At 35.9% G+C, this 27,061-nt stretch overlaps 1 protein-coding gene across 2 annotated transcripts in view; it reads left to right on the top strand.

Moving 5' to 3' along the window:
- The first annotated feature begins 1,219 nt into the window (after window positions 1–1,219).
- The window catches only part of LOC128206585 (homeobox protein 4-like), a 36,226-nt gene continuing 10,384 nt past the window's right edge, over window positions 1,220–27,061 (top strand). Inside the window, exons 1-2 of one of the 2 annotated variants that reach the window (XM_052909163.1) lie at window positions 1,220–1,380; window positions 19,822–20,761. In XM_052909163.1, coding sequence (XP_052765123.1) covers window positions 20,095–20,761 — 667 coding nt within the window. In that variant the 5' untranslated portion in view covers window positions 1,220–1,380; window positions 19,822–20,094. Of the gene's footprint in view, window positions 1,381–4,977; window positions 5,085–19,821; window positions 20,762–27,061 lie in introns of those variants that run through there. The other variant, XM_052909164.1, reaches the window with a different exon arrangement.

Below are 27,061 nucleotides of genomic sequence, written 5' to 3'. Positions count from 1 at the left end.
GTATTTTAACAAGACAACTTTACACATACTTTGTACACTAAAAAATAATTGTCCAAAATGAAAAGTTTTTCCTACCATCCAGCGTGTTACAGTAAACACAACATTTCTTTTTTGGCCTTATTAATGTAAATACTATCTTAGATTTTGAAACTAAATTAAAAAAAATCACTGGTAACAATTTCTTCTATAACTTTATGTACAACCATTATGTAGAGAATATTGATTTTTAGTGTATGCCTGAAATGGGCGTTAAAAGTCATTTACTTACATTGTTTAAGAAACATGTATCAATTTGTATGCGCATGTGACGTCATTTCCGAAATGACGTCGTTGAAATTGTGTCCCAGCCCTGTACGCACTGACATTTGATTTGGAACTAAGAGCGTGTTTGAATTTACTGCTAAATCTCTCTAAACCACCGGAAAGCATATACAGTCGAAACCGCGTTGGCTCGATATCCCAGGGACCGGCCAAAATACTTCGAGCCTCGCGAATATCGAGCCAAGCGGGAATGGTTATAAAGAGTACAAAAGAACGGTCCTTGACATCCAGTTCGAGCCAACGAGGAAATCGAGCCAAGCGATATCGAGCCAACGGGTTTCGACTGTAATATATAATAAATATAAGTTTTTTTGTTTGTTTTGAATCTGGAAGATTATTCTCTTCAATTTTATAAATCACGGCCAATTAAAAGATTAAATTATCCCAAATTTAAAACACTATCCGTTAATGGTGATTTTTGTGGCATAATGATATAGATTAAAGTAATGAATCGGTCAACCATTATAATGTATAAAGAAAGAAATGTAATTATATAAAAACTATCCGTGAATAGCAATTTTTGTGATATAATTAGATATATTCAAATAATGAAATGGCTAAGCCATCAGGTTTCAATTAAGATTTCTTTTTAAAAAGTTCAATGTTTTACTACTTATGCAAATTTTCGCATAATAATCATCACTGCCTTATAGACCAATGTGTTGTGCAGACAGATTTTATGGTTTGGATACTTATATGTATAATGAATTAAATTACTATTTCCTATAATGTTACAGATTTTCACTATAAGGGAAGCCGGATCAAAAACATTTGCAAACACCGCTACCGTATCTATGGCATAATCTGACCCCCGCGATTCATGAATCATTAACCATTAAATTGATTTTAAAATATCATTATAGACTATAGTTAAATGATTTTCACCATGTCTGTCTTCCAGTGTTGGAATTCTCTCTCAACAGTAATGATGGACAACTGTCGTGACACAAAATTATTGATTAAAAATACAAATAAATAAAAAAAATAGTCATTTTTATATGTGTATATTTATAGAGAGTTTTTAAATAAGAATGAATTGGGGTTGACCATGTATACAAGGTAAGTGAATAGATTTTATTTATCTAGAGAAACATACTATAATTTCTGTGTCATGCTGGTATTATCATTATCATTAGTATTATTATTATTATTATTATTATTATTATTATTATTATTATTATTATTATTATTATTATTATTATCATGATTATTATTATTATGATGATTTTTAATTATGTTTATTATTATTATTATTATTATTATTATTATTATTATTATGATGATTTTTAATTATGTTTATTATTATTATTATTATTATTATTTTTATCATTATTATTATTATTATTATTATTATTATTATTATTATTATTATTATTATTATTACTACTACTATTATACGTGTACATGTATTTTTGGTTCTCATTTGTTTAAAATATATGCTTTGTTTAAGTGTATCGTTTTTATAGTGTGTGCACCAATAAAAAAATAGAGTAAATGCAACACTTGGCTCTTATTGGCTTATTGTATCATAATCGTGATTAGGGTGTTTCTTTATTTTAAATATAGTTTTGAGCGGTAAGTAAAAGTTATTGGACCGACTGTTCAGAACTTTGTCCAAGTTAACCACGTTGTTAACGTTGTTAACGTCACCATTGTTAACTTTCAACTCTTTCAAATAATCATCAAATAAATCAAGCTAAAAAGTTAACAATGATCTCGTTTATCACGTTGTTAACTTTAAAAAAAGTTCTGAACAATCAGCCCATTGTTTATGTTATCTTTTCAATAATAAATGACAACTCACTTAGTTTGATCGCGAATGTCTCAATTATAGCCAGCGCGCATGCGCGAGCTTCGAATTACCCACTTAAATCAAACCGTAAAATTAATAATTAAAGCAAATGATGGTTGTTTTCGTCGAAGGATTTCTAAACGATTAGATGGAAATCAAATAGGCTGTGACATGAGCGTAAACACCACTCATATTTAGAGTGTTTAGTTTTTGAAATGCATTAATATCTTATTTTAACACTTAGAAGTTTTCATGGTTATTTTGTCATGTATACATTTGTTTGTAAAAAAATGTATTTAATGAAAAAATATACACTGGTATAACAATAAACTGAACGTTTGTTAGGCCACACATTTCACAAGAAAACGAGTGGGATGGTGAACCAAATAGTATCAATATGCCTAAAAAAAGTTTTCGTCCATTTCCGATCGATAGACCCGGGCCACCTATGGGTGTAGTGAGGTTGTTTAATGTAAAAAGAATTACATTTAATATAACAAAGTGATCTTTGTATGGCTTTTATTCGAGCTACAGGGGCAAGGTGCGTTATTATACAATACCCATATCACCATTACCGCTCTCCCCCTCCCAACTCTTGTTAGTTATTACGAGTAACAGTTCCCCCATCATTAGTAAAAAGTACGGATATATTAATTTATTTGTGTGTGTGTGTGTGTGTGTGTGTGTGTGTGTTTTGTTTTTTTGGGGGGTGGGGGGAGTACTGAACTGACTGCCCCTAGTCTCGCTCCCAAACATGCACGCCCTCTAACGCCAGATCCTGAAATCCACGCCGCCCAATGTACTCTACTGACTGCCCTTAGTCGCGCTCCCAAACGTGCACGCCCTCTAACGCCAGATCCTAGATCCGCGCCGCCAAATGTACTCTACTGACTGCCCTTAGTCTCGCTCCCAAACGAGCACACCCTCTAACGCCAGATCCTGGATCCGCACCGCCCAATGTACTCTACTGACTGCCCTTAGTCTCGCTCCCAAACATGCACGCCCTCTAACGCCAGATCCTGGATCCACACCGCCAAATGAACCCTACTGATTGCCCTTAGTTTCTCCCCCAAACATGCACGCCCTCTAACGCCAGATCCTGGATCCACACAGCCCAATGTACTCTACTGACTGCCCTTAGGCTCGCTCCCAAACGTGCACGCCCTCTAACGCCAGATCCTGGATCCGCGCCGCCAAATGTACTCTACTGACTGCCCTTAGTCTCGCTCCCAAACGAGCACGCTCTCTAACGCCAAATCCTGAATCCACGCCGCCAAATGTACTCTACTGACTGCCCTTAGTCGCGCTCACAAACGTGCACGCCCTCTAACGCCAGATCCTTGATCCTCACCGCCCAAAGTACTCTACTGACTGCCCTTAGTCGCTCTCCCAAACATGCACGCCCTCTAACGCCAGATTCTGGATCCACACCGCCAAATAAACCCTACTGATTGCCCTTAGTACGCCCTCTGACGCCAGATCCTGGATTCACACCGCCAAATGAACTCTACTGACTGCCTTTAGTCGCTCGCCCGAACATGCACGCCCTCTAACGCCAGATCCTGGACCCACACCGCCAAATGTACCCTACTGACTGCCCTTAGTCGCTCTCCCCAACATGCACGCCCTTTAACATCAGATCCTGGACCCACACCGCCAAATGTACCTTACTGACTGCCCTTAGTCGCTCCCCCAAACATGCACGCTCTCTAACACCAGATTCTGGACCCACACCGCCCAATTTACTCTACTGACTGCCCTTAGTCGCGCTCACAAACATGCACGCCCTTTAACACCAGATTCTGGACCCACACCGCCCAATGTACTCTACTGACTGCCCTTAGTCGCGCTCACAAACATGCACGCCCTTTAACGCCAGATCCTGGACCCACACCGCCCAATGTACTCTACTGACTGCCCTTAGTCGCGCTCACAAACATGCACACCCTCTAACACCAGATTCTGGACCCACACCGCCCAATGTACTCTACTGACTGCCCTTAGTCGCGCTCACAAACATGCACGCCCTCTAACACCAGATTCTGGACCCACACCGCCCAATGTACTCTACTGACTGCCCTTAGTCTCGCTCCCAAACATGCACGCCCTCTAACACCAGATTCTGGACCCACACCGCCCAATGTACTCTACTGACTGCCCTTAGTCGCGCTCACAAACATGCACGCCCTTTAACACCAGATCCTGGACCGACACCGCCCAATGTACTCTACTGACTGCCCTTAGTCTCGCTCCCAAACATGCACGCCCTCTAACACCAGATTCTGGACCCACACCGCCAAATGTACCTTACTGACTGCCCTTAGTCGCTCCCCCAAACATGCACGCTCTCTAACACCAGATTCTGGACCCACACCGCCCAATGTACTCTACTGACTGCCCTTAGTCGGGCTCACAAACATGCACGCCCTCTTACACCAGATTCTGGACCCACACCACCCAATGTACTCTACTGACTGCCCTTAGTCGCGCTCACAAACATGCACGCCCTCTGTCGCCAGATCCTGGACCCACACCGCTAAATGCACTTTACCGACTGACTGAACTTTGTCAAACATTGAGGTAGACTGTTTTTGTTTTGGCAAGATCAGCGAACAGAACAAATTGTGATACAAAAAACCCTCACACATTAATGTGTGTATAATGCATGTGTGTGTGTGGTAAGGACGTATTCAATCGAACTTCGCTTATCTGCGCTAGTCGGTTGTAAACTTCGCTTATAGAACTCCGAATGATAAATTAGGTTTAAACAAATACAGCCATGGCCACTGGAGAATTGTAATGTTTTTTCCTCATCTCAAGTAAATTTAAGGATTAAATAACACGACAAATGCAGTTTTTTGTCCGAATTAGCGAACACGCAAGACTTGATTTGCTTTGAATGTTTTTATTTATTCATTTAATTTATAGTTGGTTTTGTGAGAGAAGGTTTCAAACTGGAGATTTCTATCATGTATGTATTTTAACTTGTTATTTTATATATTAAGTTATTATAGTATAATACATTTGAAATTAGATTTTCTGATGAGGTAAGTTTGTTCCTTGAAAAGCAAATTGATTATAAATGAAGTAGCATCAAATTATCTTTAGCGGTGATACAGGCATATTATTTGTAAACATGAATCGCTTTTTATATTTAAAGGTGATAAATTATCAATTTAAAACTCATTAAAATGTGTAAGCTTATATTGGCGTTTTAGTACGCAGTGGAACTACCTGTTTCTTATTGGAAACTATAAATGAAAATAATTTCTATTTTTGCCCTCTTACATAGCCTTTCTTTCTTAATGTGACATATATATCTGGCGTTAATTTCGAAAAATGATAAAAGACTTGTGAGTCTAACAAATCTAATGTCAACAAAGATGCGCGCGAGTATTTGTCATCTTAAATTAATTTCGCCGTTGGTTTCATAACTATTGATTAATGATTTAACAGAATACGATTTTAATAGATCGAAATCTGTTCAAGCAATTTGATACTGTCATATTAAAATTGCAATGTTATCCACGGTATTATGTTTCTAAAATTTCCATAAACGGGAAAGTACCATGAATTTCTTATAATGATTAATATTCACATAATTTTTAACAGAAAACTATAAATAGAGTCCAGTGTCCCCCCCCCCAGGACTAAAAATATACTATTTATTACTTCATGATAATGAAAAGCGGAACTTATATTAAATCATCATGACATCAGTGTGCATAATTATATCACATTTCATTACATTTAGAACATATATCATTATTATTACAAAGCATATCAGTAGTTATTTTAGAACAAACATTATTCAAGGACCAACCTTAAATAATGTATAATTATTATTATCATAATAATCGTTAATTCAAATAGAGTAGAATAATCAAACAATACAAAATGTATGAGCTATCAAAATAAATATAGCAAATACGTAAGAACACTAACAGCTCACAGAAACTGTAATATTATAGTTAAGGTAAGGAAAACACTAGTTGAACATAGCGTGGATAATCCGCCACTGATTGATTATTATCTATCATCTTTAGCTACGGACGGATGTTAATGCGCTTCTGTAATAGTTTGCCCAACTGGATTGTGGTCGGGTTGGTAATCTCGTCGACGAAACGAGATGTATAACTAGACATTTCTTTAATTACATGTCTATTCGTTCACGTTTTAACTGAAAATGTCGGCTTGAGTTTATCATGGTGCATAATGGAATCGTACACAGAAATACTGGTGGTCTAATCAAGTAGTCGTGTCGACTGGTTTTATGTCCATATGACGATTAATAACACGACATTTTATAAAATCTATGATGGTAGAGATAAATATTTTTTATATATTTCTTTCTTCACTCCTTCCTTTCTCTCCTTTCTTTCTTCTCTCCTTCCTTTCTGCCATTTCTTTCACCACTCCTTCATTTCCCCCGTTCTTTTACCACATCTACCTTTGTCCCCTTTCTTTCACCACTCCTTCCTTTGTCCCCTTTCTTTCACCAATCCATCCTTTCTACCCTTTCTTTCACCACTCATTCCTTTGTCCCCTTTCTTTCACCACCCATTCCTTTGTCCCCTTTCTTTCACCACTTCTTCCTTTCTCCCCTTTCTTTCAGCACTCATTCCTTTTTCCCCATTCTTTCACCACTCATTCCTTTCTCCCCTTTTTTTCACCACTTTAACCTTTCTCCCCTTTCTTTCACCACTCATTCCTTTCTCCCCTTTCTATCACCACTCATTCCTTTCTCCCCTTTCTTTCACCACTGATTCCTTTCACCCCTTTCTTTCACCACTTCGACCTTCCCCCATTTCTTTCACCACTTCTTCCTTTCTCCCCATTTGTTCACCACTCCTTTCTTTCTCCCCTTTCTTTCTTAAATTCTTCCTTTCTCCACTTTCTTTCTTCACCCCTTCCTTTCTCCCCCTTCTTTTCTTCATTCCTTCCTTTCTCCCCATTGTCTTCACTCCTTCTTTTCTTCCCTTACTTCTTCTCCCTTCCGACTTCCTTTCCAACCTTTCCTTTTGGAGATGTGCCTTAAACGAGTAGCAATGTAGCAACATAAGGTCGATTTGTTATTTGGAATTGTTATTTCGTCACTGGCGTGTGTTCGTGTGAGTCAAGATTCTTACTCACTTTTAATGGTTAAGGTGGTGAACTCTTTAGCAGCTTTCAGACGGATCATTGCAAACATTCAAAGCTTTTATGCAATCAAAGTGGGGATTTTACGTTTGATATGAAGTTCATATATCAATTGAATGGTACAGGTGTGTGAAATCTGAAGTCGATTTTTCTCTTTTGTACATTCAATTATTTAACACTCATACATTAAAATAAGTACTTTCGTACTATGCACTTAAACTAGAGCCAAAATAGGAAACACAAGGGACAGGGTGCGGTGTATCAAAAGGGCACATTCTATCGAGCTGTGAATATTTATAAAATCACACATTTTACAGAATATGTTAGGAATTGTGCTTAAGTGAAGTAATACTAGTATTAGGTTTCAACTGCCAAATATGTAAAGTGTGTATAAGTTTATAATGCATTATTTACTTAAATTGAAAACAAAATGAACAGTTGATCACCAAGCAATTAATTATAAGCAGGCATGAGGGTGTACAAGCTGGTTTCATAAGGGCAGAAAGGTGCTACTAAAAGGAACAGAGTGCAGCACCCTTCCACAACTAAAACTTCTTAAACTGAGACCTATAAAGCGTGGGAAAATGAACAACACCAAGAAAATGTTGACAGGGAAATCTCGGTACGTAGGTTTCAATGCGGGCGACAAGTGGGATTCCTCCGAGTACTCCGGTTTTCCCACAAAATAAAACTACACTCTCGCGTAACATCGTGCCAACGAGAGTGGATAATATAATGTTGTAATAACTTGTTTGAACAATAAATACGTTTTAACTAATGTGATTAACAATTGAAATTTTTGCATTGTACATGATTTATATGACAATACTTCAGAACAAGTTTCGTCGCAAGTTGGTGTTTAAATTTTAAATCAAACAGATGGGTGTTTTAAGACGGTAGGATAATTAGCCACCAGCTGTCCGTTTATGTATATGTCCGTATGTAAGGTACCAGGGTATGGTTGAGACTCAAACTTCTTCTGTTGGCTAAGATTTTCAATTCATATTCGGTATCCATACTATTATAGTTGCGCTAGTAACATCATACGGAGTTGCACGTAATAATTCGATTACCTTGACCTTCCTAGATGAGATCATATTCATAATCTCTGTGCATGCCCACTTTGTGATCAGAACACTTGTAGACTATGTAATGTTGGCTTGGAGCTTCACGGAATGTTGTTACACGATTTGTAGCCGTGAATTTGTTTTCAATGACCTTGACCTTGTTTAAACCGAAAGAATTACCTTATGTTTGATAATTGTATATTTACTTATGTTTAAAGCAGTATTTTGATGTACTCTTGCCTATTCAACGAATATTTTTTCATTGTAATCGTTCAATAGATTTCATATAACATGAACAATTTAAATCGATTTTCACTGAATTAATTATCATTACAAGGCAGAAATACACAATGTGAAGCAATTAATGGAATTATATCTCTCCAGAATGCTGTGCATGAACTCAAGACTTAAGTACAATATCAACAGTGAACTCATCAAAAGAGGGCGTACCTATCTGTCGTACTTATGAGACACCTCAAATAAACAGGCGTAACCCATATATGTTTTTATAAGAACTCCAGGAGTACGTCCATAATGTGCAAATGAAACATGTTCCTATATTAAGCCTGAAAGACTCCGTCTCTTTTCGCGTTTTTTACATTGACGTCATCAAACTGTATTTTTGACAAGTTATATTTGAATGCATTAAAGAAAGTTTACAAATAGAGATGTTTGCACTAAGTGCATCTTTTATAAAATAGCTACGTTCAATACTGGCGCAATATTGAGAACTAAAGACGTGTGGGATCGAAACCGTCTGAAAACTTTCCGGATATTAATTGACTTTGCTACGCATGCGCACTCGGGCCTAAGTACAGTACAAAATGCGGCATAAACGGTATCCTTTAAATCAGCTATATACCGTAGCTGAAAGCATTTATTGTTGATTTGCTTATTTACTTACGACAGAAGCTAACAAGGCGAGAGACCCTTACTTGATACGAACGTCTCTGTATACAGGTTGTCTGAATATTCAATCGTTTCATCTTTTAAGGTCAAGATGCATTTTATTCGAAACTCAATTACTTACTTTTGATAACGAATCTCCTTGTACCTTATATATAGCATGCTGTGCACACACAGGTTTTTTCATCATTGATAGCCATAAATGGAAGAAGGAAGGCAAAAAATCTATAAAAATACCTTGTTTAGACCTTATTAGACGAGAGGTTCATGGTAATTAATTAATGTCAACCCATTGTTTCTGCGGCCAACGCTGGTGTTCATTCCCCACCACGTATAATTCGTGCTAAAAGTGACGGTATGGGATACAAAGTCAGACGTTAATTATAAGGAAAATCGTTTAATAACTTTGATTCTTTGTTTGTGTATTAGGGGAACGTTGTCGTTTTAAATTCAGACATACATAAACTGTCATACTCATGCAAGTCATATGTATGTGGACAGACACAACTTCCCAACTGTTACTGCTTAATACAACTACATGTATTTGAAATGTTACTTAACTTAATAATGCAGCTACTTTTAAGGCTGCATGCTTTGTGCTTAAGACAACTATTTGAATTGTTACTTAAGTTAAGGCAGCTGCTTTTAAGCTTGCATGTAGTCTGGGTTCCAAGGCTTAGTGCTTAAGACAGCAACTTGAAATGTTACTTAAGACAGCTATTTTTAAGACTGCTTGCTTAGTGCTTAAGACAGCAACTTGAAATGTTACTTAAGACAGCTTTTTTTAAGACTGATTGCTTAGTGTTTAAGACAGCAACTTAAAATGTTACTTAAGACAGCTTTTTTAAGACTGCTTGCTGAGTGCTTAAGACAGCTTCTCGGAATGTTACTTAAAACAGTTTTTTTTAAGACTGCTTGCTTAGTGCTTAAGACAGCTACTCGGAATGTTACTTAAGACAGCTTTTTTTAAGACTGCTTGCTTAGTGTTTAAGACAGCAACTTGAAATGTTACTTAAGACAGCTTTTTTAAGACTGCTTGCTTAGTGCTTAAGACAGCTACTCGGAATGTTACTTAAGACAGCTTTTTTTAAGACTGCTTGCTGAGTGATTAAGACAGCTACTCGGAATGTTACTTAAAACAGTTTGTTTTATGACTGCTTGCTTAGTGCATAAGACAGCTACTCGGAATGCTACTTAAAACAGTTTTTTTAAGACTGCTTGCTGAGTGCTTAAGACAGCTTCTCGGAATGTTACTTAAGACAGCGACTTGAATACTGTTTAGTACAATTAATTTAAAGGCTACCTAAGACAGCTTCTTGAAATGCTACTCTGGTCAGTTAAGGGCAGCTTAGGGCAGCTTCTTAAATGGCTGCTTAAGACAGCTACTTGAAATGGCTGCTTAATACACCCACATACGACAACTGCCTGAAAGGCATTTAAACAGCTACGATAAAAATCTTCTGAATACAGCTTCTTGAAAAATATAACCCGAACTGGGATGAAAATAAAACTTGAAACGGATACTTAAAACATTTTATAAGCGAAGGACCTACGCTACATTTATTATTAGTAATTTAAAATTGCTACATTTAGTGATTACTTAATAAAGAACAATTTTCTACAATGGAAATAATTTCCAAATATAGGCTACAGTAGGTCAAAAATGGATACTAAACTGAAGTGTTTACATTTAAATGGGCTTGTCAATAGATCGACGTTAGACACATTGCTCATTCAACGATTTTGGTATCAAAGAACTGTTTAAACACATGTCATGGCGATCACATATATAAATATATATTTACCAACGGACAAACACAAGCACACATCATATGAAATGATCATATTATACAAGCTCACATCATATGAAATGATCATATTATACAAGCTCACATCACATGAAATGATCATATTATACACGCTCACATCACATGAAATGATCATATTATGCACGCTCACATCACATGAAATGATCATTTTATGCACGCTCACATCACATGAAATGATCATAATATACAAGCTCACATCACATGAAATGATCATATTATACACGCTCACATCACATGAAATGATCATATTATACACGTTCACATCACATGAAATGATCATAATATACAAGCTCACATCACATGAAATGATCATTTTATACAAGCTCACATCACATGAAATGATCATATTATACAAGCTCACATCACATGAAATGATCATATTATACACGCTCACATCACATGAAATGATCATATTATACAAGCTCACATCACATGAAATGATCATTTTATACAAGCTCACATCACATGAAATGATCATATTATACAAGCTCACATCACATGAAATGATCATATTATACAAGCTCACGTCACATGAAATGATCATTTTATACAAGCTCACGTCACATGAAATGATCATATTATACAAGCTCACGTCATATGAAATGATCATTTTATCAAACCCAAAGGTGCATTGGTCATTATGTATTTTGTATACGTATTTAGAATTAAAGGGTGTCCGTTGTAGAAACAAATAGGGCATTTGGCCAACACACATACGAAAGACCCCATATTATTTCGGTATAATTTGAAGGGGTTTTGTAAGCAGAAAATGAAAATGTAAAGATTTTAACAGAGGATATGAAACAAGCCCTTCTTGCTCTTAAATATTGCATAGATCGTCAATTCCCGTAGGAGTTCAATTGAAATACAAAGCTTGCATACAAATGTAAGGACTTTTTGTTCGATGTTCTTTATGTAATTCAGTTTATATATAAGTAATCAGCCCTCAAATACCTTTCAAATAATACCAATATGATATTTGGACACCAGGCACCACAATTTAACATTTTCAGAGGGGGTCGGAAAATGGTTTAAGGTACTAAAGAAGCAATGCGCACAATTTGTAACCATAGAAGTTCGCGTGCAAGTGTGAAATGGTGTCAAGTTCTTCAGAGGGTATGCACAGAATTTTACTACAGAAGTTCGCATGCATTTATGAAATAATATTACCACAAAGCATAATGCACTCACGTTCGGTTGGAATCAAAGGATGTGTTGTAAAAACAAATAACTAAAGCAATTGACTTTACATATATTTTTACCAACGGACGTTCACACGCGCATTATGATCTGCCCACATAGTATAGGTGAATACGTAAAAGAGACTCGTTCACCTTTTATATGGTGAGAACTCGAAAAAAAATCTGTAACATGCAAAGGAAATTAGAGGTATATTGTTAAAATGGATGTAAATTGGCACGAAACGTTAAATATACAGGCGCGAAACGTTCACTATAAAGTCTTGAAACGTTAAACGTTAAATATACACGCGTGAAACTTTAAATATTCACGCGTGAAACGTTAAATATACGCGCGTGAAACGTTATATATGTGAAACGTTTAATATATGCGCGTGAAACGTTAAATGTACACTCGTGAAACGTTAAATATACACGCGTGAAACGTTAAATATACCCGCGTGAAACGTTAAAAATACACGCGTTAAACGTTAAATATACGTGAAACGTTAAATATACACGCGTGAAACGTTAAATATACCCGCGTGAAACGTTAAATATACCTGCGTGAAACGTTAAATATACCCGAGTGAAACGTTAAATATACACGCGTAAAACGTTAAATATACACGCGTGAAACGTTATATATACATTCTTGAAGTTTGTTGTACAACACTCACAGAACTTTGGTCGAAAAAAGGCACAAACCCATAACTCACTGTGGACGTTTGTGTGAATATACATAACATTTATATAATCGGCTTACCCACTGAGCACGTTACACTTCTAAGAAAAGCATTGATATAACAAACGTTTTACCTCAAAGACGTTCACAGGCGAGCGAGAAATAATATTACCACTGTATGCACGATAGTCATAACAGGGTCTTATTCAATATTGAATCTGTGAAAGAGACACTTTGTCAGTGGATATAACCTAAAGAATGCTTATTATCGCTAGCATTTACAAAGGAGTTGTTCAGTACTCGAAGACTGATTATAAGCACTAACATTATTTGCAAGTCTGTGTCGCCGAAGGTTAAAGGACTCTTATTAGAACTAACATTTGCCATGTCTAATGCTTCCAAATTTAGTTAATTTACCCCTTGAAGCGAAGTTCACAGAGAACTAAGAACAATTATTTCCGTGCATATAAACTTGCCTCTGCAATTACAGCTTTACCATTTTGCTATTTTGATTTAATGTTCCCACTTTAAAATAAAAATAACTGAGGCCAAGTAATTTTGACTGTCAATATTTCATGAAAGGATTATGATTTTTGTATCGACTTCGATGACTCTTCGATTAAGTTTAGGAATGTTTAATCAGACAGGTGCTCGGATACTACTAGTATAATGAAACCTCATTCAGGTCAGTGGCCACTAGTCTTTTGTAGGTGATCGATTTAATGATATAATCAAAATTAGTGAAGTCATTTCACTCAGTCAATGCATGTAACTGAATATGTAATAGTTAGAATATATTGCTTTAAATCATTAGCTGGTCTTCCCTCAAGAAAATGGATAATATTATTCTATGAAATAGTACATTCTATGCATGTGTTTTAAACTATATAGACATGAAACGTTATTTAGGCCATTTTAAGCTGCACTCTAATAAATTGTCACTTTTGACATTTTTTGTCTCAGAATCTGCTGATTTGGGCACCAATGCCTTCAATTCAGTCATATTAGATAATTCACAATGACACAAATCTCAAATGTTTGTTAAAAATGCCGAAAAGTTCATTTTTCTTAAAGCGTTAGAAACGCTTTTAGACGTAAAACATCAGTTTGAGAAAGTAAATATGCTCAGCTGCTATGTGGTTTTTATCAGCAGTCTGTATATCCAGACATTTACGTAAAAATCTACTCATTCAAAATACAAACAATAACAAAAATTGTCAAAACGATCAATTTTTGAGAGTGCAGCTTTAAGGAATGGGGAACGGGTACATCCCCACTCCATTGTGTCCGTAAGTGGACAGTGTAAAGCCACATAGCCACTGTCAAACAGCATGGACAGTGGTCAGAAAGAATGGTCAGTGGTCTAACAGTCCTCAACCTTGAGGTCATATGTAAAAGGCTTTATAACTCTTATAAACTCTTTATAACAATATTAGTTTACATGCGGTTCAAGCATTTTCAGTGTTTTGGGTAGAAACCTTGCTTTTTGAGGTCAAGTATTACAGCGGAATTCGGCCGTTTAAATATTTTCCTTTTTCTAAAAAAGAAGTAGCATTAATATATTATTACCCTGTTGGTCGGTTAGGTTCATTCTGAACCGGCGTGCCCCGCAATTCAATTATGATCATTACCGCCCGGTTGTACATAGTTACAGCGTAACAGCTATGTAAAAACAGTTATCATACTGAAACGATATAATTGCAACGATCACAAAATGCTCTTATACTATCAATGCCTTTGATGATCTGCTAAAGAATTGGATGTGAATAAACGTGCAGCGAAATATTTTGCACCGTAGTTTCCAACGCCTATTTTGGTAGCAACTAGTGTTAATAGTCACTTTGTCAATAATGATTCGAAGTGTCAACAAGAAATTTGTAGTAGAATGACCGACTGAATGAATGAGTGCATTTCTTATGGCGGTGAACTGACAAAATATATTGATAGTGACGTGCATGCATTTACAGTCGAAACCCGTTGGCTCGAATTCACGGGGACCGGCGAAAATACTTCGAGCCTCGAAAAATTCGAGCCACGCGAGAAGGCCTACCTTCAGTAAAAAGAAATCGGTCCTTTACATTCAGTTCGAGCCAACGAAGAATTCGAGCCAAGCGCGTTCGAGCCAACGGGGTTCGACTGTATTTGACTTCACCGAATGATGTAAACATACATGTTTTGTTTCTCTTAAAATTTCAGTAAAATAGCGGTCATTAATTTCTGGACAAATTGCATGTATACTATGAAATTTCTATTGCGCTCGCGAAAGGAAATAAGTTTTCGATTGGTGGACCATTACAAACCTGCTCTATCAATGAAAGATGTCCAAGCTTGCCCCAATATGGGATAAACCTCTAAATCTTCTATTCTCACATCTTGTAGAGTCATCCGAGGGGATTTACGGCTTATTTGTAATCCTTGTATCAGTAATAAAGGCCTGTGAATAAACAAAATAACGACTTTATTTGACCGAAAGGTGAAACACCGATGGTAGTGTCTTCTTTGGGCTCAAACGGTTCGTCCATACGTACCCACGACTGGCAACGGCCACACCATGCGGGGAACCACTCGAACTCCACGATAAATTCTCATTGAACCAACATGACATGAACACCCGGAGCAGGTTTTGTTTTACAGAGGTCAAGGATGAACTTGAAGGTCTTAATGTTCCAATTTAAAGCTATATAAACAAGAATGTTTCAAATTTGAATAGCCTTTTATGAGGAAAACGCAGACGCTTAGTTTAAGAAACAGACCGTCGGTGTGCAATGATTGGGCTCCTGAGCGTTGGTTGGTATGATTTTAAATAATTAAGAAGTTTCAAACAAAATCAAAGCATACACCATAAAATACGTTACTTAGTAAATATGTTGATATGAAGATTTCGAAGTTTCACTTTTGATAACATTTGCAGTTGGCTGGACGGCTTATAACAGACGGTTACAATGAAATTCTCCTTGGTCCTTATTCCATCAAACAAACACACAAACAAACAAACAAACAAGCAAAAAATAATTAAATAAGATAAAAAAAAATCGATAAACAAATCAATCAATCAATCAATCAATAAACAAATAAATAAATAAATAAATAAATAAATAAATAAATAAATAAATAAATAAATAAATAAATAAATAAATAAATAAATACAATAAATAAATAAATAAATACAATAAATAAATAAATAGATAAATTAATTAATTATACATAATAAGATTCTGAAGGAGGGATGTATTATACATCAACCAAAGATGCTCCCCCATTTCGCGCTCCCACACACAAACCCCCTCCCCCAAAGGCAAATCCTTGACAGTTGCTGGCACTATCAACTCAATATTGATATTTCATCTTGACCTATCGAGGACATTGATGAGTGCGTTATTTGATAGTTCAGAAAACTTATCAATAATACAACAGAAAAAATCCCCTACTTAAAAAATGAATAAAATAGTATTTCACTACTATAAGCGAAACTTGCGGTTGTAATATAAATGCGAAACTGGACTAACTCCGCATTCAAATAAAACTGTTTGAAACAGTTTAGTCAACAAACCAAAGTTCGCCACCTCATAAACCTATTCCGAGCCTTCTTACGTATCAACTATCAACAATCAGCCGGCCTGTAGAAATCTGAACTATCTCATTGTTAATGCATGGAAATGAATTGTTGATGATTGCTGATAATTAGACAGCCTTTTAAGGACTTTTTGTATTGACCGTAAGAGATAGCAATGGTTAAAATTGATCCAGAGGCTGCGGTAATTAGCAATTGTCAACATTTGCTTTGTGTGTAATTATATGGTAGCATTTTTAACAAAAAGTATGACGTGTTGGATAAATTAGCTGAACGAAACCGGTACTGTAATTTATTATATTCAATAATTTTAATTGTTATATTACGATTTCATGTTTTGATGATTTATAAACATTATACTATTATTATATACTCAATACAGTTTAAATCGCAAATATTTACATTGGAATAAAAGTTTCAAAGATGAAATACCAAAGTTTTGTAAAGTCTGGGGTTAGCAGTGTATACAAATCAATCTGACATAATTTTAGGTTCACTTATTACATTATGTCTGCAAAATTTCAACCTAGTGTTCGAAATTATATTTTGTCCAATGGGACGACAGTAATTTTCGAAACCGCTGTACATTTATTTGCTGAATCAACAAACAACCTTTACATAAATCAAGCAAAAACATTTCGATTTTTTTTAGATTTTTTACCAAAATCTCATTTTTCATTTCAATGAGAAAATTTACAATGTATATTTATCATTTAATAATTTCATCAATTCCTGTGATTGTTTCGAGCATTGAAAGCCTTGTTAATTGCAAAGTTGTTCTTCTTCTTCTTCTTCTTCTTCTTCTTCTTCTTCTTCTTCTTCTTCTTCTTCTTCTTCAGCTAAACATAGAAACGATAGATTTACGAGAACAATAGAACACATTGAGGTTCTTCAACTTCATTCATCCAGTTAAGACAACATAAAACAAGGCTTTTAGAATGACATGCATTCATTCTTTAATTAATTTGTTCAAAAGATTTTTTTTAGATAATTGTTAACATTTCCACTTTTTTTTAATATGACGTCAAGAACTTCAAGTTCGCCTGGTGCGTCAAAATGAATTTAAAAGTACAATTCATTATTGAAAAGTGCTAAAGAAAATATTTGACATGTCAAATTATTGTCTGAATACAGTTGTATGTGCAAAAATCGTCAACTTCTTGTGAAAGTGTTTCATTTGATATTTGGTCAGCATTTACAATGACTTATTATTCTTAATTTTCAAGTGCAAAACAATAAAATGACGCACTATTTCACAGAGGTGTTTACATCTCCATTTTTCTTTAGGTATAACGTCACAAAATTGAGGGTCGTCTGGTCTGTCAAAATGAATTCAAAAGTACAATTCATAAATGAATTGTGCGAATGAAAATATTTGAAATGTCCAGTTATTGCCTCGATTCATTAGTATGTACAAAAGTCACCAACATATTGTGAAAGTGTTTCATTTTATATTTGATCAGCTAATAAAATGGCTTCTTATTCCTTAAGTGCAAAACTATAAAATGACGCACTATTTTACAGACGCTATTTTTTTTCTAACAGTGGTACATTTAGATTATTCTTTTTCAAGTTTTGTTTTATCAATCAAAACAGCTTCATTGGAAATCAGAAAAAGTTCAATTAGCGTTTCATGCTTTGAGCATAATTGTGTTTATTTTGTCCGTTTATGTTTGAATTAATTTAATATACTTCAATATTGGCAGGTTTAATAATTTGGTTTATTTTTTGTAACTTATTATTCAATTTGCATGTCAAAGAAATTGTCATGTCTGCATTAACATATTATATTTCTATTTTTTCATGATGCTTTCTTCAGCTGCTAGTGTATTTGTTTATATTTCATAATATCTTAATGATGTTTGCACATTATTTATTTATTTGTATATACGTTAATCTCTTCATACGGAGGAATAAAAAAATCTGTCTATATTTCAGCTGTAAAGTGGATTTATCTTTTGATATTTGTTGTGGGGTTTTTTGACACAAAAAATCTTAGTGCGTCATTAGTCAGTGCTAAAAAAATCTGGCAAAACGAAGGTGAAAAGCCTTTTTCTTATTTTGTATATCTGACTTAGTAAACAAATGAATATATAATCTACCTTTTGGTAAAATATCAAATGAGTATCTAAATAATAATTTTCTCTAACTAGACCTTATTTTACTATGCAAGTGTCAACAACCACGGCCACCATTACACTTGCAACAACCGCCGCCGCCACCACCACCATCATCATCATCATCATCATCATCATCATCATCATCATCATCATCATCATCATCATCATCATCATCATCATCATCATCATCATCATCATCATCATCATCATCATCATCATCATATCATCATCATCATCATCATCAATATCATTATAATCTCCACCACCAGCATCGTCAACATCATCAACATCATCATCATCAATATCATTATAATCTCCACCACCAGCATCATCAACAGCATCATCATCATCACCATCAATATCATTGTAATCTCCACCACCAGCATCGTCAACATCATCAACATCATCATCATCAATATCATTATAATCTCCACCACCAGCATCATCAACAGCATCATCATCATCATCATCAATATCATTATAATCTCCACCACCAGCATCGTCAACATCATCAACATCATCATCATCAATATCATTATAATCTCCACCACCAGCATCGTCAACATCATCAACATCATCATCATCAATATCATTATAATCTCCACCACCAGCATCGTCAACATCATCAACATCATCATCATCAACATCATCATCATCTCCACCACCAGCATCATCAACAGCATCATCATCGTGGAAATAGGTTTCACGGATCTCTTTGTTCTAGTTCTGTGTTGGTTACTGACCAGTATAATAGAATTATAACACGGTCACTTGATAAGGTGAAGTAATGGAACTTGAAGTTAAACCCGACTTTCAAGGTTCGTAGAGAAGCAATGTCCTCTTAAAACTTAAATCTAACTTTAAAATCTGCAGTTTGACCTTAATTTCGATCATTAGAACAGTTAAATGGATCAATAGCCGTTAGCCCGATAATTATTTAAATGTCTTTAATTGCCTCGCTCAATAGTCGCCCTGAAAGCTGTATATGGACATTAGACTTCTATATTTACCATGTATTACTGAAAACCATATCGCTTATCACTGCGCTTATTTGCAGCTAGATACGGCAGGGGTTATTTCAGGAGGGAAATAAGTGCGCGGTCCTAAAATTCAACCACCATGCGTTGCAGCTATAGAAAGTAGGCCCTCTTTGATAAATTGATCGGAATCCGCTGATGTGGTGTTTACTTTTGTATGTTTTGTTTATTTTCAGGTGAAACAGTCCACAAAACGACCAAATTATCAACAGAAGCTTTATAAAGCGTTCATTGATTTTGAAGGGTGATCGAACAATCATCACAAACCCTCGTGCCTATCTGACGTCACTTCTTTTGAAAAGGACATAAAAGCAAAATTGCAACCATATTCATAACATTTTAAAAGATATAACTTTAAACATAAATGCCACAAATAATTGAACAATACGTGAGATCCAAGCTATTGGAAATCTCGCCGCTCTATAATTTAAACCGATTAGAGTTTAAGAATGAAAGAACCAATGAGCATGCGTAAAGCACTTGTAAAAGAGTCGTCTGCTTTTGAACTGGATTCGATCTTGTCAGACGATATTGAAGCGTTGAGAAGGCGACTACCGGGTAGTAGGATCTTGGTATCAGCAAAATACAACCGACGAACTAATGTCAAGAACCATTCAGTTAAATTTATCATACCTGAAACAAATAAGCAGACGACAAGTGCATTAGGCAGACGAGATTCTGGAAACTGGCTTACGAATAGTGACAATAGTGTGGAAGCGAATGGAACTGATTTTTACCGCCGGAACTCAGAATCTGGAAGTGCTGGAAACTCGAGTGGACCATCCGAAGATGTCCATGACAGGTGGCCGGACTATTTTTCCGGGTCAAGAAGAATGAGTGCGCCGGAACTGCCGCCAATCATTACTAACTCTGCGAGGAAAAACGGAATACTAATAAACGGAATTTCTCGCGCTGGTACTTTTCATAATTACAAATTTAATTCGGAATCACGGAATAAACGGAAGAGTATTCACAGTGATTCGTCTATACTTGGGTACGGACTAGCAGCCCCGAGTAGGACATCCTCCTCGTCGTCCCAAAAAAGTCGAGGCCGAGTTCTGTCGGCCGGTGCCCACCGACAAATCTCGGTAGATTTTCCCCGGGAACAGACATCCAGTAAGTACAAAAAGTAATTTAATGTTTTACCTATAGATTAAGTCTTCAGTCATAACTGAGTGGAACATTTCGTTATATATCAGATGCAAATCAGATATCATTCTTCCCGTGTATAAATTTCACATTAGTTCAGTTCATATTTGTGATAAATGAGCTTAAATTCAAACGAAAGGTTCTGTGTAGATTTGAAAATATGACTGTAGGTATGGGCAGATCTGACACTATGGCCGAATGTATGTGTATATTTGACAGTATGACTGTAGGTATGGGCAGATCTGACACTATGGCCGAATGTATGTGTATATTTGACAGTATGACTGTAGGTATGGGCAGATCTGACACTATGGCCGAATGTATGTGTATATTTGACAGTATGACTGTAGGTATGGGCAGATCTGACACTATGGCCGAATGTATGTGTATATTTGACAGTATGACTGTAGGTATATGGAGATATGACACTATGGCCGAATGTATGTGTATATTTGACAATATGACTGTAGGTATGTGGAGATATGGCAATATGGTCGTAGGTATGTGGAGATATGACAATGTGGCCGTAGGTATGTGTAGACATGAAACTTAACAATATGGCTGAATGGATTGTAGATATGACAATATGGTCGTAGGTATGTGTAAATATGACAGTATGGCCGAATGGATGTGTAGATGTGACAATATGGTCGTAGGTATGTGTAGATATGACAATATGGTCGTAGGTATGTGTAGATATGCCAATATGACTGTAGGTATGTGTAGATATGACAATGTGGTCGTATGTAAGTGTTGATAGGACAATATGGCCGTAGGTATGTGTTGATAATGACAATATGGCCGTAGGTATGTGTAGATATGTCAATATGGCCGTAGGTATGTGTAGATATGTCAATATGGCCGTAGGTATGTGTAGATATGTTAATATGGCCGTAGGTATGTGTAGATATGTCAATATGGCCGTAGGTATGTGTAGATATGTCAATATGGCCGTAGGTATGTGTAGATATGTCAATATGACTGTAGGTATGTGTAGATATGTCAATATGACCGTAGGTATGTGTAGATATGACAATGTGGTCGTATGTAAGTGTTGATAGGACAATATGGCCGTTGGTATGTGTTGATAATGACAATATGGCCGTAGGTATGTGTAGATATGACAATATGGTCGTAGGTATGTGAAGATATGACAATATGACTGTAGGTAAGTGAAGATATGGCTATATGGTATAAGCAGGTTTATGGAATTTTGGCCAAGTAAAACAACCTAATATACGTCAGGTCGAGGTAGCAATCAGATATGATGAAAAAAGGTTTTGATGTTATTTTACACATAATAAGCTTAGTACACGGTTGTATATAATTACATAAAAGAACACACATTCTCTGACTGGTACTGCTTCCTTTCACAAGTACCGGTCTGTTAGTTAAACCGTAAAATAAATCATTATGTTTCAGTACTGAAATAATTTGCTTGCTATTGTTTACTTGGAACAAAGGCGCATATATATATATATATATATATATATATATATATGTATCGGTGCCGACGCACCCTGATTGTATGGGACGGATTTGGGAGAGTAAAAACACACCTATATTGCTTTGTTTATTTGTTTATTTATTTATTCGTTTATGTATCAATTGAAAACAATTAATAACTTCACTATTATTTCATTATTTCACTCTAATTTCATTATTTCACTATAATTTCACAATTAAGATTTATGAGATCATCTGGATTAAATTAAGATAATCTTTATTGGGATTGTCGCTGGTCAAGATGACCATGACGTCATGTTATCTTATTAATGACGATTTAAGCGGTGGATAAACAGTATTAGTACTTGTAATAATAAAACAAATTATATCATTTATAAATATGTTTTTTTACTATTAATTTTTTACAATGACGATGATCATTACCCGATAAAGCTTACCATGAGCGGGGATTTTCTTTTTGTTCTTGGTGACATTTCTAAATACCATAAACAACAAAATAATAGGCGATTATAAATTAATTGCTAGATTTTCGTTAACACTGCTCTCTTGTTTTCCGCCGCCCCTTAAATCGTTTTTTTTCTCGAATAAAAAAGTTGAACTAGGGTCTGTATTTGCGTATCGGTCCGGGAATGTCCGGTACTGTCCGGGAATGTCCGGTACTGTCCGGGAATGTCCGGGAATGTCCGGTACTGTCCGTGAACGGCGTTTATTCATACCTTCGGTGTCGATGTATAACATTTACATGTAAGACAGAGATTTTTTACGATCGTATTCTTGGTTCGTCCCGAAACACATGTATATGGTACATTATGCAAGAAAGAGCATGAACTCATATTCGACGAAGAACAAGTCATCTACGAAAAAAAATAGAAAAAAGGATAAAATGTCACCCGCCGCCTCCCCACCCCCCTTTAGTAAAAAAAGAAAAAGAAAATCTAGCAATGAATTTATATCGGTCATAAAAACAAAATAGGACACTCAATGCCTTCCGTCATTTAATACAGTTATAACGCCCATATCACAAGGTGTACAAGACAAACTTTTCATTAGTGAGATATTGTCATTACAGTCGAAACTCGCTATGTCGAACTCTATTATCTCGATGTTAGAGTTATGTCGAACTTCTTTTGAGTATTTTGGGTTTAGTAATACATGGTTTGTGTTCCGGTTATTTCGAATGTTCGAAGTATTGACCGCGGCCCCAATGACGTCCATATAGCCAGTTTTGACTTTATATCATATTTTCGTCATTTATGGAATTATTTTCACAAAAGTGAGACAAATTCTGAAAATATGGCATGGAACAAACGTGTACAAATATCGAATCCTACTTTGTGCCATTAATACATTTATAGTTATCAAAGATGGAGGAGTACAATATGATAAGTGTTACTTTACGAGGCCTCTGATCCATTTAGAAGTATTTCTTTATTCTCTTGTATTGCATTCTGCGGCAATAAAATGTCTAGTGCACATCAAATGGCCAAAACCATTTCAAGAGATGGGAATTACAGCTGTTTCTTTTCTATAACTTAAAAGCACACAGATTTCCCAGCAAATAGGCGATTTTTTAATGACCGTAATGAACACATCGATTGACCAGTAAGATTAGCGCATAACACAATTGCAACATATTTTTTATCATTTATTTCAAGTCAGTATTAAACACAAGGATGTAATATACGACAGAAGCCACCTCTGCCCCTGCCCCTCCACCATCCCCTTGAAATGATCGGAATGTCCTTAGACACACTTAAAATCTAAAACGTTATTTATTATTTTATAGATTAGCATCGGGATGTTAGGTGCATTTCTTTTATAGTGCCACTAAAGTCTTCAATCCAGAGCTTATGTAAATGCTGTCGGTAACGTCATACCAGTAGCTGTAAAGGTCAAGTCCAAAAACGCAAATGTTTACCTTTTATTTATTATCAAAGCGTACCCGCCTAAGTTAAGTGATGCTTTAAATATTCCATTAAAAATACAATGTTGAATCTTCACCAGAATCCTCGTTCGCTTTGAGACCAGACCAAAGATCATTCTTTTTTAGCCATAGATTAAAAAAAAACAAGAAAAGAGTGCAGTATCCTGTTTAATTTTTTATCTATTTATTCGAATCCGGCAATGTTAAGATTTATAAAAGCTCTTGCAGGTTCATTTTTTAAAGCAAACTATTTTTATGGTAAGTTAATCACTTCGTAACTTTATCACCAATACAAACCTGCTTTATAAATGCAGTTTTGTAGCTTTATTTTGATTTTTGAGAACTGCTGTATTTTCGGTTTCCAATGCTCGACGATGACGCTAAACATAGAATGAACTTGATATAGCCTTATGGTCAAGGCCATTATCGGGGACAGCATGGTGGCCGCGGTTGTTTACCATATATTTATTTATTGCCGGTGTCTTCGATCTATTCCTGTACTAAACGAGTACGAATTTTATTAGTGTTTAATGTCAAAGCTATAATGGATGAACTGGTGACTTATTGGATCTGTCTTTTAATATCTGTTTTCTATCGTCTGATCGTCTTTTTTTAAGTTTTATTAGTTGCTGACAATGGTTTCATAAGCCGAGACGCTGTTGTCCTTACGGTGTTTTCACCTTTCGCTGTTTTACAAGGGCAGCCTCATTGTTCATGACTCCAAACAGTGACACTTTTGTCCATACGGTTTTCGTACTTTTCTCTGTTTTACAAAGATAACCTGAAAGGTCATGGCTTCAAACAGTGACACTTTTGTCCATACGGTGTTCGTACTTTTCGCTGTTTTACAAAGACAACCTGAAAGGTCATGGCTTCAAACAGTGACACTTTTGTCCATACGGTGTCCGTACTTTTCACTGTTTTACAAAGACAACCTCATAGGTCATGGCTTGAAGCAACGCCGCTATTTTCCATACGGTGTTCGTACTTTTCGCTGTTTTACAAAGACAACCTGAAAGGTCATGGCTTGAAGCAACGCCGCTATTGTCCATACGGTGTCCGTACTTTTCGCTGTTTTACAAAGACAACCTCATAGGTCATGGCTTGAAGCAACGTCGCTATTGTCCATACGGTGTCCGTACTTTTCTCTGTTTTACAAAGACAACCTCATAGGTCATGGCTTGAAGCAACGCCGCTATTGTCCATACGGTGTCCGTACTTTTCGCTGTTTTACAAAGACAACCTCATAGGTCATGGCTTGAAGCAACGCCGCTATTTTCCATACGGTGTTCGTACTTTTCGCTGTTTTACAAAGACGACCTGAAAGGTCATGGCTTCAAACAGTGACACTTTTGTCCATACGGTGTTCGTACTTTTCTCTGTTTTACAAAGACAACCTGAAAGGTCATGGCTTGAAGCAACGACGCTATTGTCCATACGGTGTCCGTACTTTTCGCTGTTTTACAAAGACAACCTGAAAGGTCATGGCTTCAAACAGTGACACTATTGTCCAAGGGCAACCTCATACGTCATGGCTTGAAGGAGCGCAGCTGTTGTCCATACGGTGTCCGTACCTTGTGTTGTTAAACGCGGGCATCCCCATAAATCATGGCTTCAAACAGCGATCCTGGTGTCCACACGGTGTCCGTACCTGTTTGACTAGAGCATACAGATTTGCTAAATTAGGTCATGAGTTCATACTTCAAGTCCATTTCCTTAAGTAAATGTTAATACTTCGATCGTTTTGTGCGTTTTGACCTCATCCTTTTTATTGTCAATTCATTCACATTCTGTTCATTTATACTTCTTTTTATTCCAAAAAATGTGTAGGCAGTTTGTATTAACATACTGGCTTTTTTAAAGGTGTTCTCAAAAGACTTCAGGTATTTGAAATAAGGATTATTTTCGTCTGAAAAGCTACTTTTAGCAATATAGGTTTCAATGAGTATATAACAAATGCCATGTTCCATTATGTAAAACAACATGAGGCTATTCAAAATAGGGTGTTATATTTGCAAGTCATTTAGTGATTCACTTTGCCTGTCCTATTTTAACAATGTTTTTTTTTTGTAAAAATATGTAACCCATAGTCCGTTTGACTGGTAATGGATTCTCTGTATTTTTAGTTCATGCTTTCATTATTCAAGTATTTGCAAAAATGATTATTTTCGCGGTTTAATCCAAAACGCTCTGCTATTTTCGTATTTATCGCATCGGAGCTAATCGCAACATCTCGGCATTTTCCGTATTGGTTCGGATTACTTCCGAGCTTGCCGGAGATGGCCAAGTTGTTACGATTATTTCCGTGTCATGTAGCGTAACATAGTATCCAAGAATATCCATTTGAACCGGCGTGTTTCGCAAACATGGAAGTATTTTAGGCTTACCAGACTTTAAAAAGCAAACACTGATAAACTAGGCTCTTGAAGAATCCGATAATACGGTTCAATGTCTGGTTCCGTCCTGAGAAAATAAATGAGGCATTGTCGATATTTGTTCAATGTTTAATCCACGCTTTTTGGAAATTGTGCACGCCATTAAGTATGTAACAATGTTTGTTTCTACGATATAATGTAAAATGCTTATCAGAAACACATCAATTTGAGACATGCTTGTTTGAAATTTGCCGTGTATAAAGAATTTCGTTTCTAATGACTAATAATGCACTTAAGTTTGGGTATTTTCTCCGTGAAATGTTTTACAGGTTCAAAAGGTGACACTCTTTGAGCATTATATTTCAATTTCTTTTGATGGATGCAAAATCTGATTAGAATTTTACTTAAAGTGTAACTAATTCTAACATTTCGGGTCACAAATGTCTGTATGAGCGGGGCGTTTTCCTGTTATTATTAGGCTTTTTATAATGCATGTCAATG

This window comes from Mya arenaria, chromosome 10 (assembly GCF_026914265.1).
Source record: "Mya arenaria isolate MELC-2E11 chromosome 10, ASM2691426v1".
NCBI classification, from domain to species: Eukaryota; Metazoa; Mollusca; class Bivalvia; order Myida; family Myidae; genus Mya; species Mya arenaria.
This window is presented reverse-complemented; position numbering and strand designations above follow the sequence as displayed.